Here is a 24,815-nt window from a genome sequence, read left to right as displayed (position 1 = left end):
CGATAAAAAATATCTACAATGAATCTCAGATAACTATGTACTTAAGTAAGTAGGTACACTTATTTGTAAGAATTTTATCAGTGAACCATAGTAATTTAAATAATAAATTATCTTTTCATTATAAATAGTTATTTTTCTGTTATCATATAGATAAAGTACAAATTAAACCCAAAGCACCCAAAGTCAGGCAGTAATAATAAAGATTGAATAAAATGGTAACATAATATTCTATGATAATTTTCCAAGAGCCAAAATAGATCTGCTGGTTTTGCAGTTGGCTGTACACAAAGTACTCACACACAATTTAAAAATAACTCCACGTAAAAAAATAATGATGTCATTTAGAACTAATGAAACTCAATTCGTAAATTGGAGTGTAAAAAACCAAGGGGAATAAATCGATTTTTTTAATTTGAATAAAGAATGCGAGTGATGTACCTGAATATTTGTTCGAAGTAAGGGCTGCATGCTGAGAGCACGAGCTTGTGAGCTTTGAGGGTGCCGTCCCGGCAGGAGAGCGTCACGTCGGCCAGCGCCGACGACGAGTAGATGGTCGTGAACAGCTGGCTCAAGTTCTGCAGGTGGTTGTTCCACTTCAAGTGGAACGTCTTGTCGCTCACCAACCCCTGCATCTGGACCACCACAAACACTTATCACACACAAATCACTCTATCACATCTGCTGAATAATCGACAGAAAACCGACTCAACTGCGACCGCTACATAAAATTATAATTATTACAACTTATTTTTAGAACGATGCCCGTAAAAAACACTATACGTACGCGGTATGACAGTGTAATATACTGTAGGTACGTGCCGCTGACGGAATTTAGATGTATAAAATTTTATATTATTTTATTCGGCAACGAAGTATTTTGATTTTATATCACACCGGTGCAACTTTCTTACCTCGAATTCACTTTTCCTACTTCCCGATTTTTCACGTAAAACACCGAAACATTTCACAAAATTAAATACAATAATTATGTTACACAGAAAGCCGTGTCGTAAAAAACAGAGTGGGGCACGCCGTGGCCCCCTCCTTGCCCCGGCCCCCTCGCACACAATCAATATACGGAATATGAGAGCGCGCCGCGCCCCCTCGCCCCCCGCATGCTTTATTATACCGTAATTAATATACAACTTTATTGTATTATAGACAGAGCACATACATTCCAAGCAGGAACGGTTCTACATTATTCTAATTATGCTTGTATTTTGATTTATGTACATGTTTTATAAATGCAAGTAGTTTCGGAGAAATAATTTACTTTATGTAGTTGATACCTACCATTTCTTATGACTTCAGCAAACTAAGTACCCATTCTGGCAATTATTAATTAACTTTTAAAATAAATTAACTTTAACAATATTCTGTATCTACTCTAATAAATCTTTAAAAGTAAGAATATTTTCTTCGAAAAAGAATGTTTACAAAAAAACCTAAGGGTACATTAACCGCGTAGGTACTTAAAAAGACGAAGACGAATGCTTCAATCTGTGTTTTTGTAGTGCATCATGCTCTCAAACATACACTTCCACCTACACACACAAAGGAAAAGGGATAGGTTGTTTTTTTACAAGATTCCTTCCTTCACAAACCTAGCTAGACGCAAGCGGCATGTAGTACTTATAGGTGGTAGGAGGAGGTACTTTGTTTTACTAACTACAAAGTGCTAATACACATAGTAGATGTTGAGTGTACCTATATTGTGTGGATAGTTGTATTATTTATGACGACTGGAAGGAAAGAAGGGCGCATGAGCGGTTACATGAGAGTTGAAACATGTATATTTTATTAAATTTTGAAACTTAAATAAACATAACTAAGTATAACCATTTGGTATAATGTAGTATGTACTATACCTACTGTTTCTACAAAATATATATTTATTTATCCTGAAGCATTTATTTAAAAAAAATCTTTAAATATTTAATTCATCACAATGGATCGTAAAGTTTTAAAGTAGTTAAATGATTTTTTTAAAGATTAATTTATAAGCATTTAATTTTTTTAATTAATTTTAGCGAAGAAAGGGTTATATTTTTATAATTTAATATATAAAATTGACTAACATTTGTTAAGTACTTTTATAGCTATTGTGTATTCCCCTTAAAATATCACGTGATATTACTACTTCAGTCACTTGATATCGTGGTCAGTTTTGCATGAACCGATCCATTGTTTTGATAGTAGCATAGACTAAAGAGTTGAAGGACCAAAGACAAATCATTCGTTCAATCATTTCATTCGGTTCCATTCATTCACGTCATTTCGAGCAAATGTTCTGTCAATGTCATTGTCAGTAAGTTCTCGATCGTTGTGAAGGGTAGAGCTCTTGCGCTTAAATAAAAATATTGAAATTATTCGATCTTTTAAAAATTCTACCGTAAAAGAGCGTTGTTTCGAGGTGTATGATTAACTATTCTTCTCAAAATTATTTCTTGTTAATTATTTGTTAAGCTCATATCGTTTATCATGGAAAAGAATACGAGTTTAGTGGTTTCGAGCCCCAACGTGAAATATACTGATGATTATATTTATTCAGATTATGTGTATGAGGAAACTCTGGTGACCAAAACCGGCAATGAATACGTGGTATGTTCTGGTTAGGTTTTATAGTGCTTTAGTTTTTGTTTCCCCCCGCGACAGGTTGCCGCCGATCAATCGATACTCACCCTCTTTTTAGTTCTTCAGGAATGTTGTGGAACTTTCCACAAGTTTCTCTGTTTACTATTTATATTCTGATAGATATGCTCCAGAAATCTAGCAAAGTATGTCTGTATAATTTATAAAATGAACACAAGGCAAGTCTGTAGAAGCTTTTTCATGTTACCTTCATTAATTTTTTTAAAAGTTTATGTATTTCGCGCTGAAATAATGAAGAAAATTTCTGAAATTTATTTTCATACTATCTTTATTCGATGGTGTACATTTTGAAATACCTTGGAAACTTCCAATTTATTTAAATCCTGAATTTCAATATTCTATTCACATTTTTGCCTAACTTTCTGCTTTAAAGTCAATTTCACGAATGAGAATGTGACTAATTTTTATTTGTTTTTAGGCCAAGCCATACCGTAAGTCACTGTGCCTCCGCACTGCGAAGAAAGTGGGCAAAGTGGGTGTCATGCTCGTCGGATGGGGCGGTAACAACGGATCCACCTTCACAGCTGCTGTGCTGGCTAACCGTCATCAGCTGTCATGGAACACTAAGAATGGGACTATGGACTCAAATTGGTAAGAAAATAATGCCTGTTTTCACCATCAATCCCTAATTTTTAAGTGACACCTTTGAAAAAAATATCCTGTTATGTGTTACTATAAAGGTCACTTAAAAATTAAGGATTGATGGTGAAAACGGCTTCATATAAAATAAGTAAATTAAATTCCTGAAAGTGGTTTTTACAGAAATAACTAGAAATGATTTATGGGCCGTATTGTCTTTCACTGAATTAATATTATTTTTAAAAGTTAACTCTAAACAATAGTCCAGCGGCGGCGGTATTCGAACCCGCATATCTTGGAACTTGATTCTGCCAGTTCGACACTGACACTATTGTCTAATTTAAAAATCTTAAAATCACTTTTATTAAATCCTCTAGAAAAAATAAAAAAAAAGGGCGCGACTTTTTGCGCTCACACCATAATGCTGGCTCTATCGCACTTGGGATTGCAGAATAATCAAATCACCTTTCTTTTCAGCCAAATGACGTCCACTGCTGGACAAAGGCCTCCCCCAAGGTTTTCCACAATGAACGGTCCTGCGCTGCCCGCATCCAGGCTCTTCCCGCGACCTTTACCAGATCGTCGGTCCACCTAGTAGGAGGCCTGCCCACGCTACGTCTTCCAGCCCGTGGTCGCCACTCGAGAACTTTCCTGCCCCAACGGCCATCGTCTCTACGAGCTATGTGTCCCGCCCACTGCCACTTGATTTTAGCAATTCTGCGAGCTATGTCGGTTACTTTGGTTCTCCTGCGGATCTCCTCATTTCTGATTCGATCACGCAGGGAAACTCCGAGCATAGCCCGCTCCATCGCCCTTCACCTAATCAACACTAATCTTTGTCTTAGCAAAATCTGAAATTACGTTTTTTAATCTCATAAAACTATACAAATAGAGCTCCACAAACTGAACGCAGCGCGGTTTCCAGGCGATACCTAGATATCGCGTGTGTAGTGCTTCATATCAGATCGCTGCTTCGCGTCGCACTGCATTCGATGTGCGGTGCGGATCTCCCAAAGTCCCAACCAAAGGCCGATATTTCGAATTCATACTTAAGCAGCGTTTCAGAGAATAAATTTGAGCCATGCATGCTCACTTCAGCTTCCGAAAACACTTGGCCATGAATCTAAAAGTTATTAGACCTGTAAGTAAATACATAACCAACTTGACTTCTGTCTGAATAACAAGTTCAAAAATAAAGCTGAAAACTAATCGAAGCCTGAAACAGGTTTTCAGTGAGAAACCTACTTTCTTTCTCTGTTTGGCCCAAAGGTTAACTGGTAGAGCCGTTGCTGTACAGCATTAAGTTCGCCTTTTGTACTTGCAATAAAGTTTAATGTCGTATAGCATAAACCTCATTATAGATGGTTAATAGCACTTTTACGTCTTAGGTTTGGATCCATCACTCAAGCGTCTACCGTGCGATTGGGCATTGATGAGAAAGGCAGTGACGTCTACGTCCCTATGTGCCAACTCCTTCCTATGATCCATCCGGATGATTTGGGTAAGTAACATAAAAGATCATAAATTCGTTCGCCGTCATTCCAACTAAACGACGTCCGCTGCGACGACGAACAAAGGCCTTCCCCAAGGATTTCTACGGAGGATGGACGGAGAATTTTCTTCCTGCACTGCCCGCATCCAGGTTTTCTAGATCATCGGTCCACCGAGCGGGAGGCTTGCCCACACCGCGTGTTTCGGTCTGTCACTTGAGATCTCGATTTTTATGTTCTGCGAGATCTCATTTCTGATTCGATCACGTAAGGAAACTTATGGTTTAACAGCACGATAACTAATTCATCAATCGGAAAGTAATTGTATCATTAGTCCCACATAACGTAGGTACCCTGTCTTCCTAGGGTAGGTATGCAATTAAATGCCTTTTTTCCCTGTTATAAAAGTGTTCTTTGATGTGCTGTCGTCCGTACCAATCAAGTACCAAATTAATAATTACGTATCCTGATATCTCCCAATAGTGATCGACGGGTGGGACATCAGTCCTCTCAACCTGGCGGAATCCATGGTGCGAGCCAAGGTGATCGACCACGACCTCCAGCAGAAGCTCAAGAAGGAAATGGCTGCCATGAAGCCCCGCCCAGCCATATATGACCCGGACTTCATCGCTGCTAACCAAGTAAGTTCTATATGTATATGTGATGTAATATCGTCAACTAGTTAGCTGGTACCCAGTGGCGTAACTATAGGGTGGCAATGCTGGCAAAATGCCACAGGTCCCCGACCCGAGGGGGCCCCGGCCCAAGTCCCTAATCGCACCCCCCCTCGCGCTGCTTCAGGAAGATGGTCCCGGGGCCCCCCTGAAAAAAACCGTAGAATTTGCCACGGGCCTCAGATGGTATAGTTACGCCACTGCCACTGTTGGAAGCGCAATCTGAAACAATGTTTCGAATGTTTCTAGGCTATCACTCATACAAAGCGAGATGATTACCTCATCATTTTATTCAATAAGTACACATACAGGTTACAGTCATTTACATAACCAAATACATAAACAAAACAGTGTCTAGTAGACTCCAACCTACAAGTTGTATGACGACAGCCTGTTGCTTCTTCTTCGTCGCTACACTCTTGGCAGAGTGGTCGTGGTCGTCACACCTGGTTTGGCGGCAAGCTTCACAATCCGTCGCCATTCCTCCCGCATTGCAGCCTTTCTTGTGCACTCGTGGAGTGGACCCTTGAGTGCGGTTTTGACCTGATCGGTCCAGCGCATGGGAGACTTGCTGCGCGCTCTTATTTCGTGCAGCCTGTTGCTACGTTATCCATTAACAGTTATGAGATGTTTTTGTATTTTTATTCAAAGATTATTTATTCACTGAGATAGTGTGGTACAATGTGGTCTTATTGATCCTATATTTTTTCTAGATTTTCAAACTTGATGTTCGTTTGAATTTGGTGTTCTTGTCCTCTTACTCTAGACTTGTTTTCGCCTATTACTTATATCGACTTATACAGCCCACTGTCGCTTCTAAATAATTACTTTGTCTAATGCCTTTATCGTTTTGTGATGAAGTAGATCCCTAGCACTTTCTACCTCAGCATGTAGTTATTTACAATACCGTTTAATTATAATCGCCTACATATAACCGCCTATGAATAACAAGGATTTATAGTATGCGAAAAGCTAGTTATTATGAATAGCCTAGTATGCATTCATTGAAGTACTTAACTGTTTACTTCCTACATTCCAACATCCTACTCCAAGTAACATGATCATCGGTTGCGATCGAGCTGAGTTCTTAATTGAATTAAGTAATTAGCGGTCAGTATTATGTAGTGTTGTATGAAGTGTATATGTCTTTAGACATCCTATCCATCCTACTAATATTATAAATGCGAAAGTTTGTATGGATGTCTGGATGTCAACATGTTTGTTACTTTTTCGTTCGTTCGTTACGCAAAAACTACTGAAGGGATTTCGACGAAACTTGACAGTGTTATTGTTTATAACCCCTCTGGGTTATCATATAGGCTATAATTTTTTACGATCTGTGGCAAACGAAATTTCACGTGAAGCCGCGGGCAAAAGCTAGTTACCTATATTTTAGTTTCTTCCGTGGTTTTATTGGTCAAAAAGATCATTTGTTCAGCTTTTTGTATGTAGCACATAACTACAATAAAGTTAGGTACTTACCTAGCTTGTTATGGTTTATAGTAGATCAGATATTCAGATGTAACCTACAGTTCAGTCACAAAATAGGAGTTCAGTGTCCTTATTTGGTGTCTTTAATCTTTGATTTTCCTAATGATGGATCTCTGCCAATGCAAATAAAGCTGTAGAGTTCGCGTCGAAAAAGTAGCTTAATGTAGGTAGGCTGATATCTACGTAACTACATACTTATAGGCTGTTTTGTACAAAATAAATATATCGGCTTGATGGTTATGGTTAATAGCTGACCCGGCGAACTTCGTACCGCCTTAGCGTAGAGATTTTCTTTATATTTTTTTCCGTAAAAACCTTGTACAGAGTATTAGAAACCTACAAAAAAAAATCAGCCAAATCGGTCAAGCCGTTTTCATGTTATGTCGTGACAACGGAAAACGGGTTTCATTTTTATATATATAGATATGCCTTGTGCTTTTATGGAGAACAAGTGGAATTGCATTCCTTCCAGAACATTAACGAAGGCACTTGCCCCGAACGATCTTTTAAATGATGGAAAAACACTTTAATTTTGTACCACTTGACCCGATGTCGCGATGGTGACTAAAATGTTTTTGCAGCTGCATATTTTTTGCTATGACCAGAAAAAACACTATCCAATTTGTGCGTTCTGAAATTCAGCGAATCAACAAATGCGTCAGCCTTCGCCTAGACATCGATCTAGAACTTTTCCATAATAAATATAGAGTTTAAAATAGATCAGCACGGCCTCGTCACGTGGACTAGCACGCTATGGCCTTACGTAATGTAAGGTACACTTATGGAATTGCTCCCGAATAATCGGTGGGTTTATGGGCTAGTTGAAATACATTGATAAAATGCATACGATAGTGGCGATAGGATCGAACGACTTTTTGATACAAAATCGTACATGTTTAGTTACAATATAGAAATAATTTCTAATCTAAATGTAATAATATTTGTATACATAATTTGCCATATTTTTAAGCCATGTATCTGCTATTGTTTACCTAAATTCACATTCACAATTTCATTTCATTTCATTTAGACAATATTATGAATAAGGCGGTTATAACACTGTGCCGCGCTCCGCCGCGGAGCGCGTGATTTTCATATAAAAAATCACGCGCGCGGACGCGTTGTCAGTGTGAAGTGCCGCGCGTGTTTTCTATACAAACTGAGGTACTTGCATACAATGATTAAATCTGTCGTCCCGCGCTCCGCGCGGCGGAGCGCGGCGCAGTGTGATGACCGCCTAATAGTCTGATCTTTTGAAATACTTAAAACACTGCCTTTTGTTTTAAGCTTCGTGTATCGTCTTCTTCTAGGCTATAAAGTTAAAACTATGCTCAAAAGTTACTCTATATTTTTGTAAATTTTAATTTGTGTTTATTTTACTGTTGTAAATAATCTTGAATCCGTTTAAGGCTTAATATAAAAGACAGTTCTTTAGTTATTGTGTGTTATTGATTCTTCAACAGTATTCTGACTGTAGGTACACCCTCTTCATCTGTATCTTGCTTATTGTTAGAATTGAAAAGGATCCCTCCGGAACTAGGTACAGTCAGCGTCAAAACCTTATTCCAATTGTAACAAAGACGTGTTGCGAACTTATTGGCTGGGCTTTAGGTGTCACGAACTGTTTGTCGCGACTGTACCTACAACGAGTACCTTTACCAGCTCGTCTAAATTGTTACCAACAGTATCACGTTACTAAAGTTTGTTATGTTGGGTATTGATTCTTGGTACCCACAATACGGTAGCATCTGTTCATTATATTTATGTTTCAATGTAATCGATACGAACTAACGCGCGTTCGTCGAGTATTCTGGATTAAATAATATCGTTTTAAGCGTATTTTTACCCGACTGCGCCAGAAGGAGGGTTATGTTTTTCAATGAATTATTGTGGATAGTGTCTGGTTTCCTATTGTCTATGATTTCCTAGGCTTCCATAATATTGATGAAAATGACTCAATGTCTACCGTTTTTCCCTACACGTGTCACGGCCATGTCCAGTCCACGTGGAAGGAACAATGCGGCGTGTTTACAAACTCAGCCATTGTCTATGGCCGGTGGGTCTCATTTTTCCACCGTGTTTAGAAAATACGCGTCAGGTGGACGCGTCGGATTCCACGTGTGCTTTTGTTTTTCCCGTCGCGGTTTCTTTCCTGAAGTTTTCTGGAAAAAAGAGTTCAGCCGACTTTTAGAGTTTTTTTAGCAATCTAAAAATACCCTTATGTTGGTACTGCCAGATTTCGCGCAACTGTTGTGAAAGTAGGATCTAATTTTTAGGTACAACAAAACTGGAAGCTGATTTATATGAATCTTATTGTTATGAATAACAGAGTTGATCCCACGAAATTCGTGCCTTTTAAATAACAGTTAATGAATGAATGTATGTAGTAGACTCATTATCTACTAAATAATGAATATTTTCATTGATCATTTTAAATAAAAAATATAGTTTTCCTTGATTCGTTCAGATATTTTAATAGTATTCTGCCATTCGTGGAAGAGACGAATTCAACAATTTGAAGATTGTCAAAATCGGTACAGCCGTTTTTGAGTTATAAACGGTAATTGTAAGTTTAACCAGACTGATTTATGTATGGAAAGATTACCTGTCAAAACCGCTATGACGTCAGTTTAAGTATTATTTATAGCCTCGTTTTCCTGCTACGTCAATTGGCCACCTATTAATAGCCGTTGCCAATCCATTAATCCATTATGATTGGACACTTTACGTAGAGATAAAGTGCGTGCCCAAGCGGACCTAATAAATAGAGTTGGGTCCTGAAAGGGACAACTAGGTCATGGGACAATTCGGGCCATCTTTATCCTGGGGGTCCTGAGCATTAAAAGACCTAGGGCAGGGGTGGCCAACCGGTCCAGTCGATCGTGGCAAGGCAAAAAATACTACATGATTGTGTACTAAACTATGCTGTTTCATTTAAGATTTCAAGAAGTATGTAAGTGCTAGATCGCCCAGGGTTTCGTAAGTAAACAGTAGATTTTATGTCTAATCATGTTGGCCACCCCTGACCTAGGGGCATCGTACTGATATACCTACTATAAGTGATTACGTACAACTACAACTGGTAGTAAGAAGTCATAGGTAACTGTTAAGCGCAACTACACTATGCGGAAAATTGACAACCCGTTAAATCGCACACCAAAGTATGGGCGAATCACGGGTAGGAGAAGGGGAAAGCAACCGAGATGGTGTTCACACTATTACATCTCGGGAAATTTGTTGCATAGTGAACTTGCGCCATTTTTTTTTGGGAGCAGATAGGGGATTCCCCTCTATAGCGGAGACCTTGGGCAGAGTGCCCATGCCTAATGAATAACAAGATGATAAGCATAAGCTTAAGTGAATCGCGGATTTATACGCGATCGATTATATTGCGTGTAAAATACTTAGGTACTTACATACATAATTATGTTAGATTGTCATCTAATCAGATTAGATCAATTACAGGATATAACTAAGAAAAAAATAAAGTACCTATCGAGTATTGTTTTCCAATACATATTTGTCCATTGTCCACAATATACAAACGGGTTTGACGCAGAATGTGCACTTCGCAAAATGCGCCCTTTTCTATCCTAATTTAAAGGCTGAAGACACAGACGTGGTCTGTTGTCAGCTGAAGAGTTTGTTTATAAAATATTGCTCATTTTGCGAAGTGCATATTCTACAAGCCTTGCTTACATTGGAACTGGATGACAAAATGTCCAAGAACATTTGTTTCAAATAAAACCTTTCCTCCAGGCGGATCGGGCCACCAACCTCATCCGAGGCACCAAGCACGAGCAGTATCTCCAACTGAGAGCTGATATCAAGGACTTCAGAGACCGGCAGAAGCTGGACAAGGTCATCGTGCTGTGGACAGCGAACACTGAAAGGTGAATATCTGTTTGGCAAAATACAAAGCTTTACTTTTTACAAATCTATACTTTTGTATCGCTTTACTTTCTCTGCATGACCTGTGGTTAACTGGCAGAGAATGCCTCCCGGCATTAAGTCTGCCGTTTGTACATCACCTCTCGTGCAATAAAAATGAAATATAATAGGCGAGTTGTTCTTTACTTTTACTTTAGTGATACGGAGATAACTAAGACTGGGTCATTGGATTGGGCTGGGGAATCAGAATTTAGTAGGATTTGGTAAAAATTTCTGTTTGTTACAACATGAATGACTAGCGACCCGCCCCGGCTTCGCTCGGGTGCTAAGTGTACATATATATCTGTGAATAATCCTCTTGAATCACTCTTAAGATCTATTTAAAAAAAACGCATCAATATCCGTTGCGTAGTTTTAAAGATCTAAGCATACATAGGGACAGACAGCGGAAAGCGACTTTGTTTTATACTATGTAGTGATAAGGATACCTTGCTGTCGCCATGCAGGTACCTACAGATTGACAGCATCAGATTATACATTCGTTGCAATATCGCCCTTAATGCAGGCACATAAGATTTCAGTGTACATCGATACTTATACCATACCTGTTTCCGAGCGCTGAGTCAGCCTTCAGGCCAGACGTGCGTCAGCCAGTTTTCGGCAACTCGGCTCTGACGTCATGAGGTCATTGCACCTGGCGTGATCCAATGACCGTTACGTGCGCCTGCGACGTTATCAGTAGTTCGACACGTTCCTAATTTGAATAATCTGATTCTTATTGGCGTTTAATGTCGTGTAAATGTAGACGGCCGGTAACAAATGAGAAGTAGGTATTCCGCGGTTTTAACAAGATTATAATCTTTGCTATGGGATTTACATGAGAATTTATTACTTGAGATAGTGATGATGATGATGTTTTATACTATTCATGAATGCGATAGTTAAGTCTGCCTTTCTGTTACTTTTCCAACTTTGATAACCAATTTTGATAAATTTTGGTAGGCATAAATTGAAACATGTCGCGAAAAAAAAACTTGATGGGGATACGATGGGTTTTGTTTCTTTGATGTAACAGAGCTGTCACTGTACCTATTAATATAAATAACATGAAAAAAATAGAAATCGACAACGAACCCACAACGCTGAAGGCTGGCCGCAAAAGCCAGCTACAAAAATTTCGACTGGTTCATCCAGTGTCTAAGTAGCTCAATTTAAGAGCAGTCGCCCGGTAAGTGAAACTCCGTGGGTTCGATTCCCGCCTTAGGCAGATTTTTTCAAGTTGTTTATAATTTCGTTTAAAAAGCGACTCTAAACCCGACATTTAATAACCACTGTACCTACCTATGTCGTGCTCCTTCAGTGAAGACTGAAGACCTAATGATGATAATGATGAACTACATATATTGCAGGTTCTGCGATGTCCGCGACGGAGTGCATGACACCAGCGAGAATCTGGAGAAGGCGCTTCGCAACAACGATTCCGAAATATCGCCTTCTACCATCTTTGCTATGGCCGCCATTGATGAAGGGGTAAGATAGATATACTTTATTGCATACTAAAGTCTGGTCGTTGAGCACGTAGAATTTTGTCCAATGACCCCAAGCTACCTATCCTTATCGCTCGCGCGTAATTATATTGCTGTCGCGACTGTGCGACGGCCGGCAGCAGTGAGAGCAGTGAGTGTGCGAGCGCGACAGCAATATAATTACGTGCTCAGCGACCAGTAACAGATAACTGGGTTTATTGCATGGTATAATATTTGCAATTAAGTAGATTAAGACCATATGCCTCAAGACACAACTTCTTAAAAAATCAGTTTGCTGTAAAATTCATTTTCTAGCAATAGAAGACTAACTCGGTAAGGGTTTTTGTAGCGTGTCTTTTTATTTGAGCTTCAAAAGCTGACCCGGGTCGATACAACTGTCGAGTTGACAATACATATATTCTGTCTCTTCCCATCTTGTGTATTTGTCGTAATGTCTCGTTCTCCCGCCAAAATATGTCAAAGTCAGACGGGTTGGATGGGTTTGTTTTCATTTGGTATCGCTTCTTGTTGGCCGTACTTTAGCTTTTGCCCGCTGCCCGTGATAATTTTCGCCTGTCTATATCTGTTTTACGGAGGGGTAAATCAAATCCCTCAAACTATCAGTATTTTTATGGAGGGAAAAACCCCTGGGTCTCAGACTTTATACCAATTTTTATCTAAATCAGTTCAGTAAAAGTATAAAAGGGTAACAAACATCCTCACATTTATATTATTAGTAAGATAAATGATAATAATAAGTAATATTGTCTTCCAGTGCGCATACATAAACGGCTCGCCGCAAAACACTCTCGTGCCGGGCGTCATCGAGCGCGCCGAGAAAAATGGCGTTTGCGTCGCGGGAGACGACTTCAAGTCCGGCCAGACCAAGCTCAAGTCTGTGCTGGTGGACTTCCTGGTCTCTGCTGGTGAGTCTCCCGCAGTCTTTACTCAATAGTTTATTGCTTCCATAATGTTTACAAAAGGTGTTATTCGTAAGTCTGAGATACATATCGGTCTCTAGAGTAGAGTTACTCTATGCTCAGATAAGATAGTGCCGAAAAGAATGGCGTCTGTGTGGCCGGGGACGACTTCAAGTCCGGCCAGACCAAGCTCAAGTCTGTGCTGGTGGACTTCCTGGTCTCTGCTGGTGAGTCTCCCGCAGTCTTTACTCAATAGTTTATTGCTTCCATAATGTTTACAAAAGGTGTTATTCGTAAGTCTGAGATACATATCGGTCTCTAGAGTAGAGTTACTCTATGCTCAGATAAGATAGTGCCGAAAAGAATGGCGTCTGTGTGGCCGGGGACGACTTCAAGTCCGGCCAGACCAAGCTCAAGTCTGTGCTGGTGGACTTCCTGGTCTCTGCTGGTGAGTCTGCATCATCATCATCATTTCAGCCATAGGACGTCCCCTGCTGAACATAGGCCTCCCCCAATGCTTTCCATGTTGATCGATTGGTAGCGGCCTGCGGCCAGCGCTTCCCTGTTACCTTTATGATGTCGTCAGTCCACTTTGTGGGTGGACGTCCCACGCTGCGTTTTCCGGTACGCGGCCTCCATTCCAGAACCTTGCTGGCCACATCGGCCGTCAGTTCTGCGTACTATGTGCCCGGCCCGATGAGTCTGCAATGGACTTTAAAAAGAGACATTTCGTATCGCGGGGGACGACATCAAGTCCGGGCAGACCAAGCTCAAGTCTATGCTGGTCGACTTCCTGGTCTCTGCTGGTGAGTCTCCCGCAGTCTTTTTTTTTATCCACAACGAGGACACTCTTGGCCTGTATCTCACCTGATGGTAAGTGACGATCAGGCCGAAGGTGGAAGAGAGCTTCACCCGGAATCCTCAACCACGGAGGAACTGGCTATCTTACCTCTAACTGCCGGAACACAATAATACTGTTAACATTGTTGTTATGGCGACAGACTTAGGTAAGATGGTGGTAGCTAGCCACGCGGACTTAGAACAAGCCCTACTACCAACCAAACCGAACAGAAAAATCTGCGAACCCGGGACCTCTGCGTCTGAAGCAGGTGGTCTTACCACTAGACCACGGGGCCGTTTAAAAAAAAGTCTGAGATACATATCGGTCTCTAGAGTAGAGTTACTCTATGCTCAGATAAGATAGTGCCGAAAAGAACGACGTCTGTGTGGCAGGAGATGACTTCAAGTCCGGCCAGACCAAGCTCAAGTCTGTGCTGGTCGACTTCCTGGTCTCTGCTGGTAAGTCTCGAGTAGTCTGAGATACATATCGGTCTCGTAAAGTTACTCTATGAGAGAATGGCGTCTGTGTGGCAGGAGATGACTTCAAGTCCGGGCAGACCAAGCTCAAGTCTGTGCTGGTGGACTTCCTGGTCTCTGCTGGTGAGTCTACGAGTACAGTGAGTTTATGACATAGCAATCTGATCCAGGGAGGGGGACAAATTGAATTCTCGAATAATTTTGCTGCACCAGTATTGTACTCTGTTACCTGTCTTATGGCTAAATCTTGTCGCGAACCCTTAACGATTATCGCCTAACCCTAGTTTGAGAAACCTGCTCTAGATAAGAATCGATATGTAAGATGGCGCGGAGAAAAACGGCGTCTACGTGGCGGGAGACGACTTCAAGTTCGGATAGACCAAGCTCAAGTCTGTGCTGGTTGATTTTCTGGTCTCTGCTGGTGATGGGGGCTGGGGACCTTACATTCCCTGGACGAGTTTAATCCTCTTTTTTAAAATGGCATTGTCTTACGTCACGTCTTTCTGGTTGCAAAAATTTAATGCAACAGTTTTGTAGCCTGTCTTATGGTAAATCTCGTCGCGAACCAAAATACTTCCCAATTAACCCTCGAGACAAATGTCTTAGGAAAAGTTATTAATTTACATAAAATGGTTTTCAGGTCTAAAACCGGTATCCATCGTGAGCTACAACCATCTAGGAAACAACGACGGCAAGAATCTCTCTGCTCCCAAGCAGTTCCGGTCAAAAGAGGTAAGTTGATTAAGAATCTTCTTTAGATTTCAGTTATTATTATATCAGAAGAGAAAGAAGTAATGTCCTGTTATTCACTAATAGTTATGACTGTGGTACCAACTAGTAACTGCTGAACGACAGCAGAACAATCGCCTTTGCATTCATCCGGTTGGTCAAAGCGTACGCGCACGGGTTATTTTTGTCACCGTGACAGTAAGGCTGGGTTGCACCATCTTACTTAACTTTAACAAACGTCAAAAATCTGTCAAACTCCTTACAAAAATACCGCCGTCATAGTTACGATGAAAGTTAGATGGTACAACTCAGCCTAAGTCTCTGCATAGATAAGAATAAGTACTACGTTGTGTCTCTCTTTCTCTTTATAAAAGTGTAAAAGAGAAAGATAATATTGTCACAGTGACAAAAAATCAACCGTATGTGCATAGCCTTACTTCCAAAGTTCTGTTATACGCCAGTGGCGCCAACCACAAATCTGATAGTTTTAAATGCGTTTGTATATTTGTAGATAACCAAGAGCAACGTGGTAGACGACATGGTGGAGTCGAACCAGATACTGTACAAGCCGGGCGAGAAACCTGACCACGTGGTTGTCATCAAATACGTGCCCTATGTCGGTGAGTTTGCGTCGATTTTTGCTTGATAATTTTGAAATACCTAAATAAATCCTTTACCTCCTTTACCTTCCTTTTCATTTACAGAGAAAATTAGTGTCTTCTTCATTCCAAATACCAAAAATTCATACATATGCGCGAGCAGTACGCAGTATATGCGTACTGGTCGTGTATAGTTTGGAGGAGCTTAGTAAATAAAGTCATTTCCAAACTATACTCGATTAGTTTCACACCCTTGCGTTCTGGCTATGTATAGAACGGAAAGACGCTACGTCGCATACTGACACGTAGGTCGCAAGCAAGGGATGCCTTGGTTTCATCGCGCTCATCGTACCTACTTGCCGTGTCGCATCGTTGACTTAGGACATGGTGACATCGTTATTCACCGCAGCATGACCTAAATCATGTTTATGTGTAAGATCTTTATGCCCGTTTTCACCATCAATCTCTAATTTTTAAGTGATCCCTATGAAAACAAAATTCTTGAGTGTTACCATAGGGGTCACTTAAAAATTAGGGATTGATAGTGAAAACGGGTCTCAGAATTTTAGGCTGTCATAAGCCTCTCAAACGACTTATTCTCTCTCACAGGCGACTCAAAGCGTGCGATGGACGAGTACACCTCCGAGATCCTTCTCCACGGCACCAACACTATCGTGGTCCACAACACTTGTGAAGACTCTCTACTGGCTGTGCCGCTTATCCTGGATTTAGTGCTGCTTGCTGATTGGTTGCAGCGCGTTTCTGTGCGCCAGGAGGACTCGCAAGGTTAGTAGAAAATACTGACATTCGTTTCAGCCAAATGACGTCCACTGCTGGACAAGGGCCTCCCACAAGGATTTCCACAAATCCGCATCCAGGCACTTACGCGCCAAAAGACTCGCCGGGTGAGACTGACCATCGTTCGTTTCAGCCAAGTGACGTCCACTGCTGGTCAATTTGTCAAATACCCTAAGGCTGGGTTGCACTAACTTACTTTGACTGTAACAAACGTCAAAAATATGTCAAACTCCATTCAAAAAACACCGGTTATCGTTATAATTCCGGTCAAAGTTTAGTGGTGCAACTCAGCCTAAGTGTTTCCACAAAGACCGGTAATACGTGCGAGAACTCGCTGCTCGCTGTCCCGCTCATCCTGGATTTAGTGCGCCAGGAGGACTCGCAAGGTTAGACAATACCGCGGGGCTACTCCGTAAAACATTCTCCGAAGTTTCGAATGTTGCCATCCCTCTCACGCGAGATGCCAGCTTGAGCGACAGATAGACTCGAAACTACGTAAACAGCGTGTCGGAGTAGGCCTGCTGACCTTCGTTTGTTTCGGCCTAGTGACTTTTGCTGGACAAAGGTATCCCAAAGATTTCTACAACGACCGGTCCTGCGCTGCCCACATCCAGGCAATTACGAGCCAAAAGACTCGCCGGGTGAGACTGACCATCTTTCTTTTAAGCCAAATGACATCCACTGCTGGTCAAATACCCTAAGATTGGGTTGCACCAACTTACTTTGACTGTAACAAACGTCAAAAATATGTCAAACTCCATACAAAAATCACCGGTTATCGTTATAATTCCGGTCAAAGTTTAGTGGTGCAACTCAGCCTAAGTGTTTCCACAAAGACCGGTAATACGTGCGAGAACTCGCTGCTCGCTGTCCCGCTCATCCTGGATTTAGTGCGCCAGGAGGACTCGCAAGGTTAGACAATACCGCGGGGCTACTCCGAAAAACATTCTCCGAAGTTTCGAATGTTGCCATCCCTCTCACACGAGATGCCAGCTTCAGCGACAGATAGACTCGAAACTACGTAAACAGCGTGTCGGAGTAGGCCTGCTGATCTTCGTTTGTTTCGGCCTAGTGACTTTTGCTGGACAAAGGTATCCCAAGGATTTCCACAACGACCGGCAACACGTGTGAGGACTCTCTACTGGCTGTCCCGCTTATCCTGGATCTAGTGCTGCTGGCTGATTGGCTGCAGCGCGTTTCTGTGCGCCAGGAAGACTCGCAAGGTTAGACAACACTAATCTTTGTTTCACCCAAATGACGTCTGCTATACTCGGCGCAGACTAGTGCCAGGCGGTGTCATAATAAAACAGTGCATATCACATTTTCTCTCGCACTCGCACTATCATCATGGGTGACGTCACACAGAGGCAAGCAAAGCGTTGTTTATAATAAGTAAATTAATAAAATAATTGGCGAGTGTGCACTGTGCATCTCTGTTTCAAAAATTACTTATGGCACCGCGTGCCACGTGTCTTTACGTCGAGTATAGACAAAGGCATCTCAAAGATTTCTACAATGACTCCTGCGGTGCCCGCATCCAGGCACTTACGCTCCTAAAGACTCGCCGGGTGAGACGATACTGACCTTCGTTTGTATCAGCCAAATGTACACTTATGGACAAAGACCCCAAAGATTTCTACATGATTCCTGCGGTGCCCGCATGTAGACACTAGGAGGACTCTCCGGGTAGACGATATTGACCATCGTTAGTTTCAGCCAAATGATGTCCACTGCTGGACATAGGCCCCAAGTATTGGCTGCAGCGTGTCTCCTTGCGCCAAAACTCGCAAGGTTAGACAATACCGCGGGGCTACTCTGAAAAACGTTCTCCGAAGATTCGAATGTTGCCACCCCTCTCCCGCGAGATGCCAGCTTGAGCGACAGATAGACTCGAAACTAGGTAAACACCGTTTCAGAGTAGGCATGCTGACCTTCGTTTGTTTCGGCCTAGTGACTTTTGCTGGACAAAGGTATCCCAAGGGTTTCCACAACAATTGGTAATACGTGCGAAGACTCTCTACTGGCTGTCCCGCTCATTCTGGATCTAGTGCTGCTTGCCGATTGGCTGCAGCGCGTTTCTGTGCGCCAGGAAGACTAGCAAGGTTAGACAATACTGATCTTTGTTTCAGCCAAATGACGTCCACTGCTGGACAAAGGCCCCAAGGATTTCTACAATGATTCCTGTGGTGCCCGCATCTAGGCATTTACGCGCCAAAAAGATTCGCTGGGTGAGACTGACTTTTGTTCGTTTCAGCCAGACGTCCACTTCTGGACAAAGACCCCAAAGATATCTACATGATTCCTGCGCTGCCCACATCCAGGCACTTACGCGCCAAAAGACTCGCTGGGTGAGACTGACCATCGTTCGTTTCAGCCAAATGTACACTTATGGACAAATGACCCCAAAGATATCTACATGTTTTCTGCGGTGTCCGCATCCAGGCACTTGCACGCCAAAAGGACTCGCCGGGTGAGACGATACTGACCTTCGGTTGTATCAGCCAAATGTACACTTATGGACAAAAGCCCCAAGGATTTCTACAATGATTCCTGCGGTGCACATCCAGGCACCTGCACGCCAGAAGGACTCGCCGGGTGAGACTGACCATTGTTCGTTTCAGCCAAATGACGTCCACTGCTGGACAAAGGCTCCAAGGATTGGCTGCAGCGTCTCTCCGTGCGCCAGGACTCGCAAGGTTAGACAATACCGCGGGGCTACTCTGAAAACACGTTCTCCGAAGTTTCGAATGTTGCCATCCCTCTCACGCGAGATGCCAGCTTGAGCGACAGATAGACTCGAAACTACGTAAACAGCCTGTCGGAGTAGGCCTGCTGACCATCGTTTGTTTCAGTCTAATGACGTCAGCTGGACAAAAGCATCCCAAAGATTTCTACAACGACTGGTCCTACGCCATTCTGGGAGTGGGTAGTCAATGCGAAAAAACACTCAACGGTTGGAATGTGCAGGTGTCAAAATGTCCATATGGACCGGCTGTTAGTGTGACAAAAAGTATGAACGTCGAAATGAGCAATGGTTAAAATGATCTGAAGTTAAAATGTCTACGGGTTTATTCGAACAAGCGTCTTATTGTGTAATAGCTAACGTGAAAACGTGTTTAAATGCATCAAGGTAAAAATATCCAAAAAAACACTTTATTGACTGGACTGCAAGAACATTGAACATTTTGACATTTAATTTTATTAATGTAATCATGAGCAAATTAATTTAATCAGTTGATCATTTTATCTATCACACCTTTTGTTGTACTTTTATTTTGTGTTGTGTACCATTTGTCACTAAAGCACTGTAACCATGGTACATTTTGACACTGGGACTTTTTGAAGTTCATACTTTTTGCCACACTAACAGCCGGTCCGTATGGACATTTTGACACCTGCACATTCCAACCGTTGAGCGTTTTTTCGCATTGACTACCCACTCCCAGAATGTCCTACGCTGCCCATGCGCATGCATTTGCACAAGGTTAGACAACAAGGGAAGCCGTGTGGTGACGGCAGAGTAGAATACATTTGTCACCAACCCCCACACTTCCCACGGGTGTCGTAAGAGGCGACTTAGGGACTACACATCAAACAGAGAACGGGCAGCAGCGCTCTCTGAAAAACATCAATATTTTAAACTGCGATCTCCAACCCGCCTGCCAAGCGTGGGGATTATGGCAAAACCCTCCACTATAGTAGAGGAGGCTCATAGTCCAGCAGTGGACTTTAAAGGGCTGTTGATGAGACAACAAGGGATTCATTCATAAAGGCACAGCACTACAGAAGGAAGAAAGTTGTAGAAGTAAATTGAAAATCTTAAATTATTCCAGTTAATTAATCACTGAGTTATACAGTTTTATTGATTAATTAAATTAGTAATTATGTAATAACATAATTACTTAATGAACTTACTTACTAATTACTAAATAATTACTAATTTAACTTTACCTACCAATGTATTTTTTGTATTGTAAAAAGATAAATAAACTAATTTATTAATATCACATTCCAGAATGGACATCTCTACACACGGTGATGTCAACGCTCTCATACCTTTTGAAGGCTCCGATGGTGCCGCAAGGAGCGCCCGTGGTCAACGCCTTGTTCAAGCAGAAGGCGGCTGTGGAAAACCTGATGAGGGCCTGTCTTGGGCTGCAGCCTACGCATCATCTACAGTTGGAGCACAAGGTAAGGGTCTAATGTGTCCATCCTTGTCACTCTCAGGGAGAAGTCAGCGTGTGTGATAGAGCAGAGAGTGACATATATCAGAGGAGTCAACCCGATGTTTAAACAGAGGGCGGCTGTTGAAGGCTGCAGCCTACGCATCATCTGCAGTTGGAGCACAAGGTATAGTGAAGCTATGTTTGTGTCCTTTTTACTCACAGCGAGATACAAGCGTGAGAAATAGTGACAAAACACTACTAGCTAACAGGCAGAAGTCAACGCGCTGTTTAAACAGCGGGCAGCTGTGGAAAACCTCATAAGAGCTTGCCTCGGGCTGCAGCCTACGCATCATCTACAGTTGGAGCACAAGGTATAGTCAAGCTATGTTTGTGTCCTTTTTACTCACAGCGAGATCCAAGCGTGAGCAACAGTGACAAAACACTACCAGCCAGCGCGCCCGATGTCAACGCGCTCTTCAAACAGCGGGCTGCTGTGGAAAATCTCACGAGAGCCTGTCTCGGACTGCAGCCTACGCATCATCTGCAGTTGGAGCACAAGGTAAGGGTCTAATGTGTTCATCTTTGTCACTCTCAGGGAGAAGTCAGTGTGAGTGACAGAGCAGAGAGTGACATATATCACAGGAGTTAACCCGCTGTTCAAACAGCGGGCGGCTGTTGAAGGCTGCAGCCTACGCATCATCTGCAGTTAGAGCACAAGGTACGAGTCTTAATGTGTTCGTCCTTGTCACTTTAAGGGAGAAGCCAGTATGAGTGACAGAGCAGAGAGTGACATATTTCAGAGGAGTCAACGCGCTGTTTAAACAGAGGGCGGCTGTGGAAAATCTCATGAGAGCCTGTCTTGGGCTGCAACCTACGCATCATCTGCAGTTGGAGCACAAGGTATAGTGAAGTTACTCCTAAAACTTCCATAGTTTTGTGTCCATCTCACTTTTAGATAGAATACCAGCATGAGCGACAGTGACAGAGCCTAAGACTCCACTAGCCTATAGGTGGTTGTCAACGCGTTTTTCAATCAATGCACACATCATCTGCAGCTTGTACACAATGTACAATGGGGATACTCCCAAAACATGTACCAGAAGGTTGAAGATTTCTATCACTCTCACTCTAAGAGAGATGTCATCATGAGCGACAGTGACAAGAGAATTCCTCCTGTGATCCTGCCTCAGGCTTCAGCCTTCGCATCATTTGCAGCTAGAGCCCAAGGTAATATATTTATATCTATCACTCCCTGTCTCTCGAAGGGAGAAGCCAGCGTGAGCGACAGTGACAGAGGATCCCTACAGGCCTTCCAGAATGAACCTCGCTACACACAGTGATGTCGACGCTCTCCTACCTTTTGAAGGCTCCGATGGTGCCGCAAGGAGCGCCCGTCGTCAACGCGCTGTTCAAGCAACGTGCAGCTATTGAAAATCTCATGAGAGCCTGTCTTGGGCTGCAGCCTACGCATCATCTGCAGTTGGAGCACAAGGTATAGTGAAGTTACTCCTAAAACTTCCATAGTTTCGTGTCCATCCCTCTCACTTTTAGCTAGTACTATGAGCAACAGGGACAGCATAAGAATCTACCAGCCAATAGGCGGGTATCAACGCGTTTTCAATTCATACGCGTCACGCGCGTTTAAAAAAAAACTTATGAATATTTTAATTCGTCGGTCCACCTAGTGGCTCGTGGTCGCCATTCAAGAACTTTCCTGCCCCAGCGGCCTTCAGCTCCACGAGCTATGTGCCCCGTCCACTGCCACTTGACTTTAGCGATTCTGCGGGCTATGTCAGCCACTCTTCAAATGTATCTTCGTATTATTGATCAGTGGCGTAAACCCATTTGATTTCTAAACACCTTTCTAATTTGCAATATTTCGTCACCCAGGTGCCATTTCTGATGGCCGAGCTGGCGTCGGGCGCAATGTTCTCCCCGTCCCCGCCGCCCAAGAAACAGAAGCTCGCGCACGAGAATGGGGACAAGTGAACACGACTATACCCTGGCACTATACATAACCAGGTTTTTAGCACTTACTACTAGGGACATTTAGACACACATTTGTATCCAATAGATAGGCCACTGCTGGACATTTTATACTCCTCAACACTAAGGTTACAATATTCTAGAAAACGTTGGTCTTTTAGGTTTGAAGAGCTCTCGTTTTTTCAACTGACTACTGCCATAGCTTCTAAAAGGCATTGGTCCAACGACTACAAGGGTAGGTATGCTTCTACTCATACCTTCCAGTATACAAAATTAATTTAAGATTTTGAGTGCTATGTAAATAACAATAGTAACGGCTGGTTCGTAAACAGACTAGTTTCTTGAGCTCTAAAACATTGTGCTAGTTTTGGGCGCATGAGTCCTTAACTGAAAAACAGTCGCGCTTCTCACGCGCGCTACATTTAAAAAAGATGTGTACGCGCCGATAAAATAATCTAAATTTTTAAATTATTCACCTAAACATAAGTACCTAATGTATGTCTAAATGTGCCATAGAGCAATAAATACTTATTCACCTCCATGTAGCTCGTCCTTAGTTTAGTGCCATAGTTTGCACTCAATGTATACCCAGTATTACCCAGTGTTTGCATATCCAAAGTGATTGTAACAAGCATTATAGAATTATCGTATTTATTTACGTCAACTTTAAGTTGATTTTATTTTATTAATGAATAAAATGTGCTTTGTGAAATTGTCTCTTAATTTTTCTGAGGCACAAAGATAGCAGTGTAAAAGTGATCCTTCTAAATACCATATTTGATTGTGACGTCACCTGCAAGTTCATTCCATATTTTTTGTGTAATAAGGATCAATTTTGCACTGACTAAACTATCTTAAGTCCGTCACCGACTATAGTAGCTACTGCATATCGTTGACGGAATTTTATAAACATTGTAAGCACAATAATATCACAAAAAAAATATAATAGAAACAAAAATATATTATTATTTATAATTTCTGTTTTGGTATTTAATATTTTATCGTTAATTTCTTATCTTATCAGTTCTGTGATTTGTTATGTGATTGATTTTATATATTTGAAAAATATTTTTGTATAAAATTGATTGTGGAGTGAGAATTTATTTTTTCGATTTGGTCATAGGTAGGTTTGAATGAATTTACGAACTAGTCCCTAGCAGGGGTCAAACTTGGGGTGGCATTGTGTTGATGCCATGCAACGCATTGCCTCCTGTTTGACGGAGGCTTCGTATTCACTAGGGGTCTTGATCCGCATGTCTTACGTTTTGGGATGATCTGTAGCCAAACATCTCATCCGTACAAATTGACGTTGCCACCGTATTTTGTATCTTGCCCCTAGTGAGTACTATCGTTTTGATATAATGTATCTAGAGATTGAACGTTCGGTGTGTCTTAAAAGGTCCTTGAGAGTATTTTTTAGAAAATATACATGTTATTTGTGTGGTGGTCATGTAAAAAATTATTGTAAAACATAATTTTTGTAAACACTTTTGCTTTCTAACTAAATGCTTTTCAACGCAACTGCGTAGTGGTTCCTATGTTCCACATAATGTAGCTTCAGTTGTTCCCTGGTATGCCCAAGGTTTTGTATTTCGTCATGTGATAGTTGCCAAATTGTGTCTCATGCGAAAAAGTTCACTCGAAATATTTTGTTTTTCAAAATTTTTATCCATTCTTCGACCCACTGTGCTCACCACGTCAAATACTGTACCAAAAACTTAGATTGTATGTGTCAAATGATCTGAGCAATGTATTTTCGAATATTTACAATTTTTGGGCATAAAATTGAGTGTTTGCTCTTAATATTTATATCGGGTAATTTAAAAGGACCTGTCCTCATGTAAGGAATTAGAGAATGGCCCTGAATTTGTTTGTTAAAATTTTTTTGTTAAAATAATATACGTTTCAATTATCAAAATTTGTATTAATAGGAATATATTGTAAAAATATACGTATTTAGCAAAATCTGATGTTTATAATCTTATTATTTATAGAGA

General features: G+C 41.6%; 2 protein-coding genes across 4 annotated transcripts in view; one reads left to right on the top strand and one right to left on the bottom strand.

Annotated features, from left to right (window-relative positions):
* The window catches only part of LOC114366282 (longitudinals lacking protein, isoforms H/M/V), a 48,999-nt gene extending 47,493 nt beyond the window's left edge, over positions 1-1,506 (bottom strand). For 2 of the 3 annotated variants that reach the window (XM_028323111.1, XM_028323112.1), the window contains exons 1-2: positions 912-1,073; positions 439-632 (exon numbers count right to left, since the gene is read on the bottom strand). In XM_028323111.1, the coding sequence (XP_028178912.1) occupies positions 439-632 (194 nt within the window). In that variant the 5' untranslated portion in view covers positions 912-1,073. Of the gene's footprint in view, positions 1-438; positions 633-911; positions 1,074-1,293 lie in introns of those variants that run through there. The other variant, XM_028323113.1, reaches the window with a different exon arrangement.
* Positions 1,507-2,320: 814 nt separating this feature from the next.
* On the top strand, positions 2,321-23,752 carry Inos (Inositol-3-phosphate synthase). The gene is made up of 12 exons (XM_028323082.1): positions 2,321-2,601; positions 3,071-3,243; positions 4,620-4,732; positions 5,205-5,362; positions 10,646-10,779; positions 12,187-12,307; positions 13,079-13,229; positions 15,181-15,272; positions 15,781-15,889; positions 16,478-16,654; positions 20,682-20,857; positions 22,723-23,752. The coding sequence occupies exons 1-12, from the start codon at positions 2,482-2,484 to the stop codon at positions 22,819-22,821; spliced, it is 1,623 nt and encodes a 540-aa protein (XP_028178883.1). The 5' UTR covers positions 2,321-2,481; the 3' UTR covers positions 22,822-23,752.
* The last annotated feature ends 1,063 nt before the right edge of the window (positions 23,753-24,815 follow it).

Source organism: Ostrinia furnacalis, unplaced genomic scaffold (assembly GCF_004193835.3).
Source record: "Ostrinia furnacalis isolate ACB-3 unplaced genomic scaffold, ASM419383v2 OfSCF0606, whole genome shotgun sequence".
Taxonomy (NCBI): Eukaryota; Metazoa; Arthropoda; class Insecta; order Lepidoptera; family Crambidae; genus Ostrinia; species Ostrinia furnacalis.
This window is presented reverse-complemented; position numbering and strand designations above follow the sequence as displayed.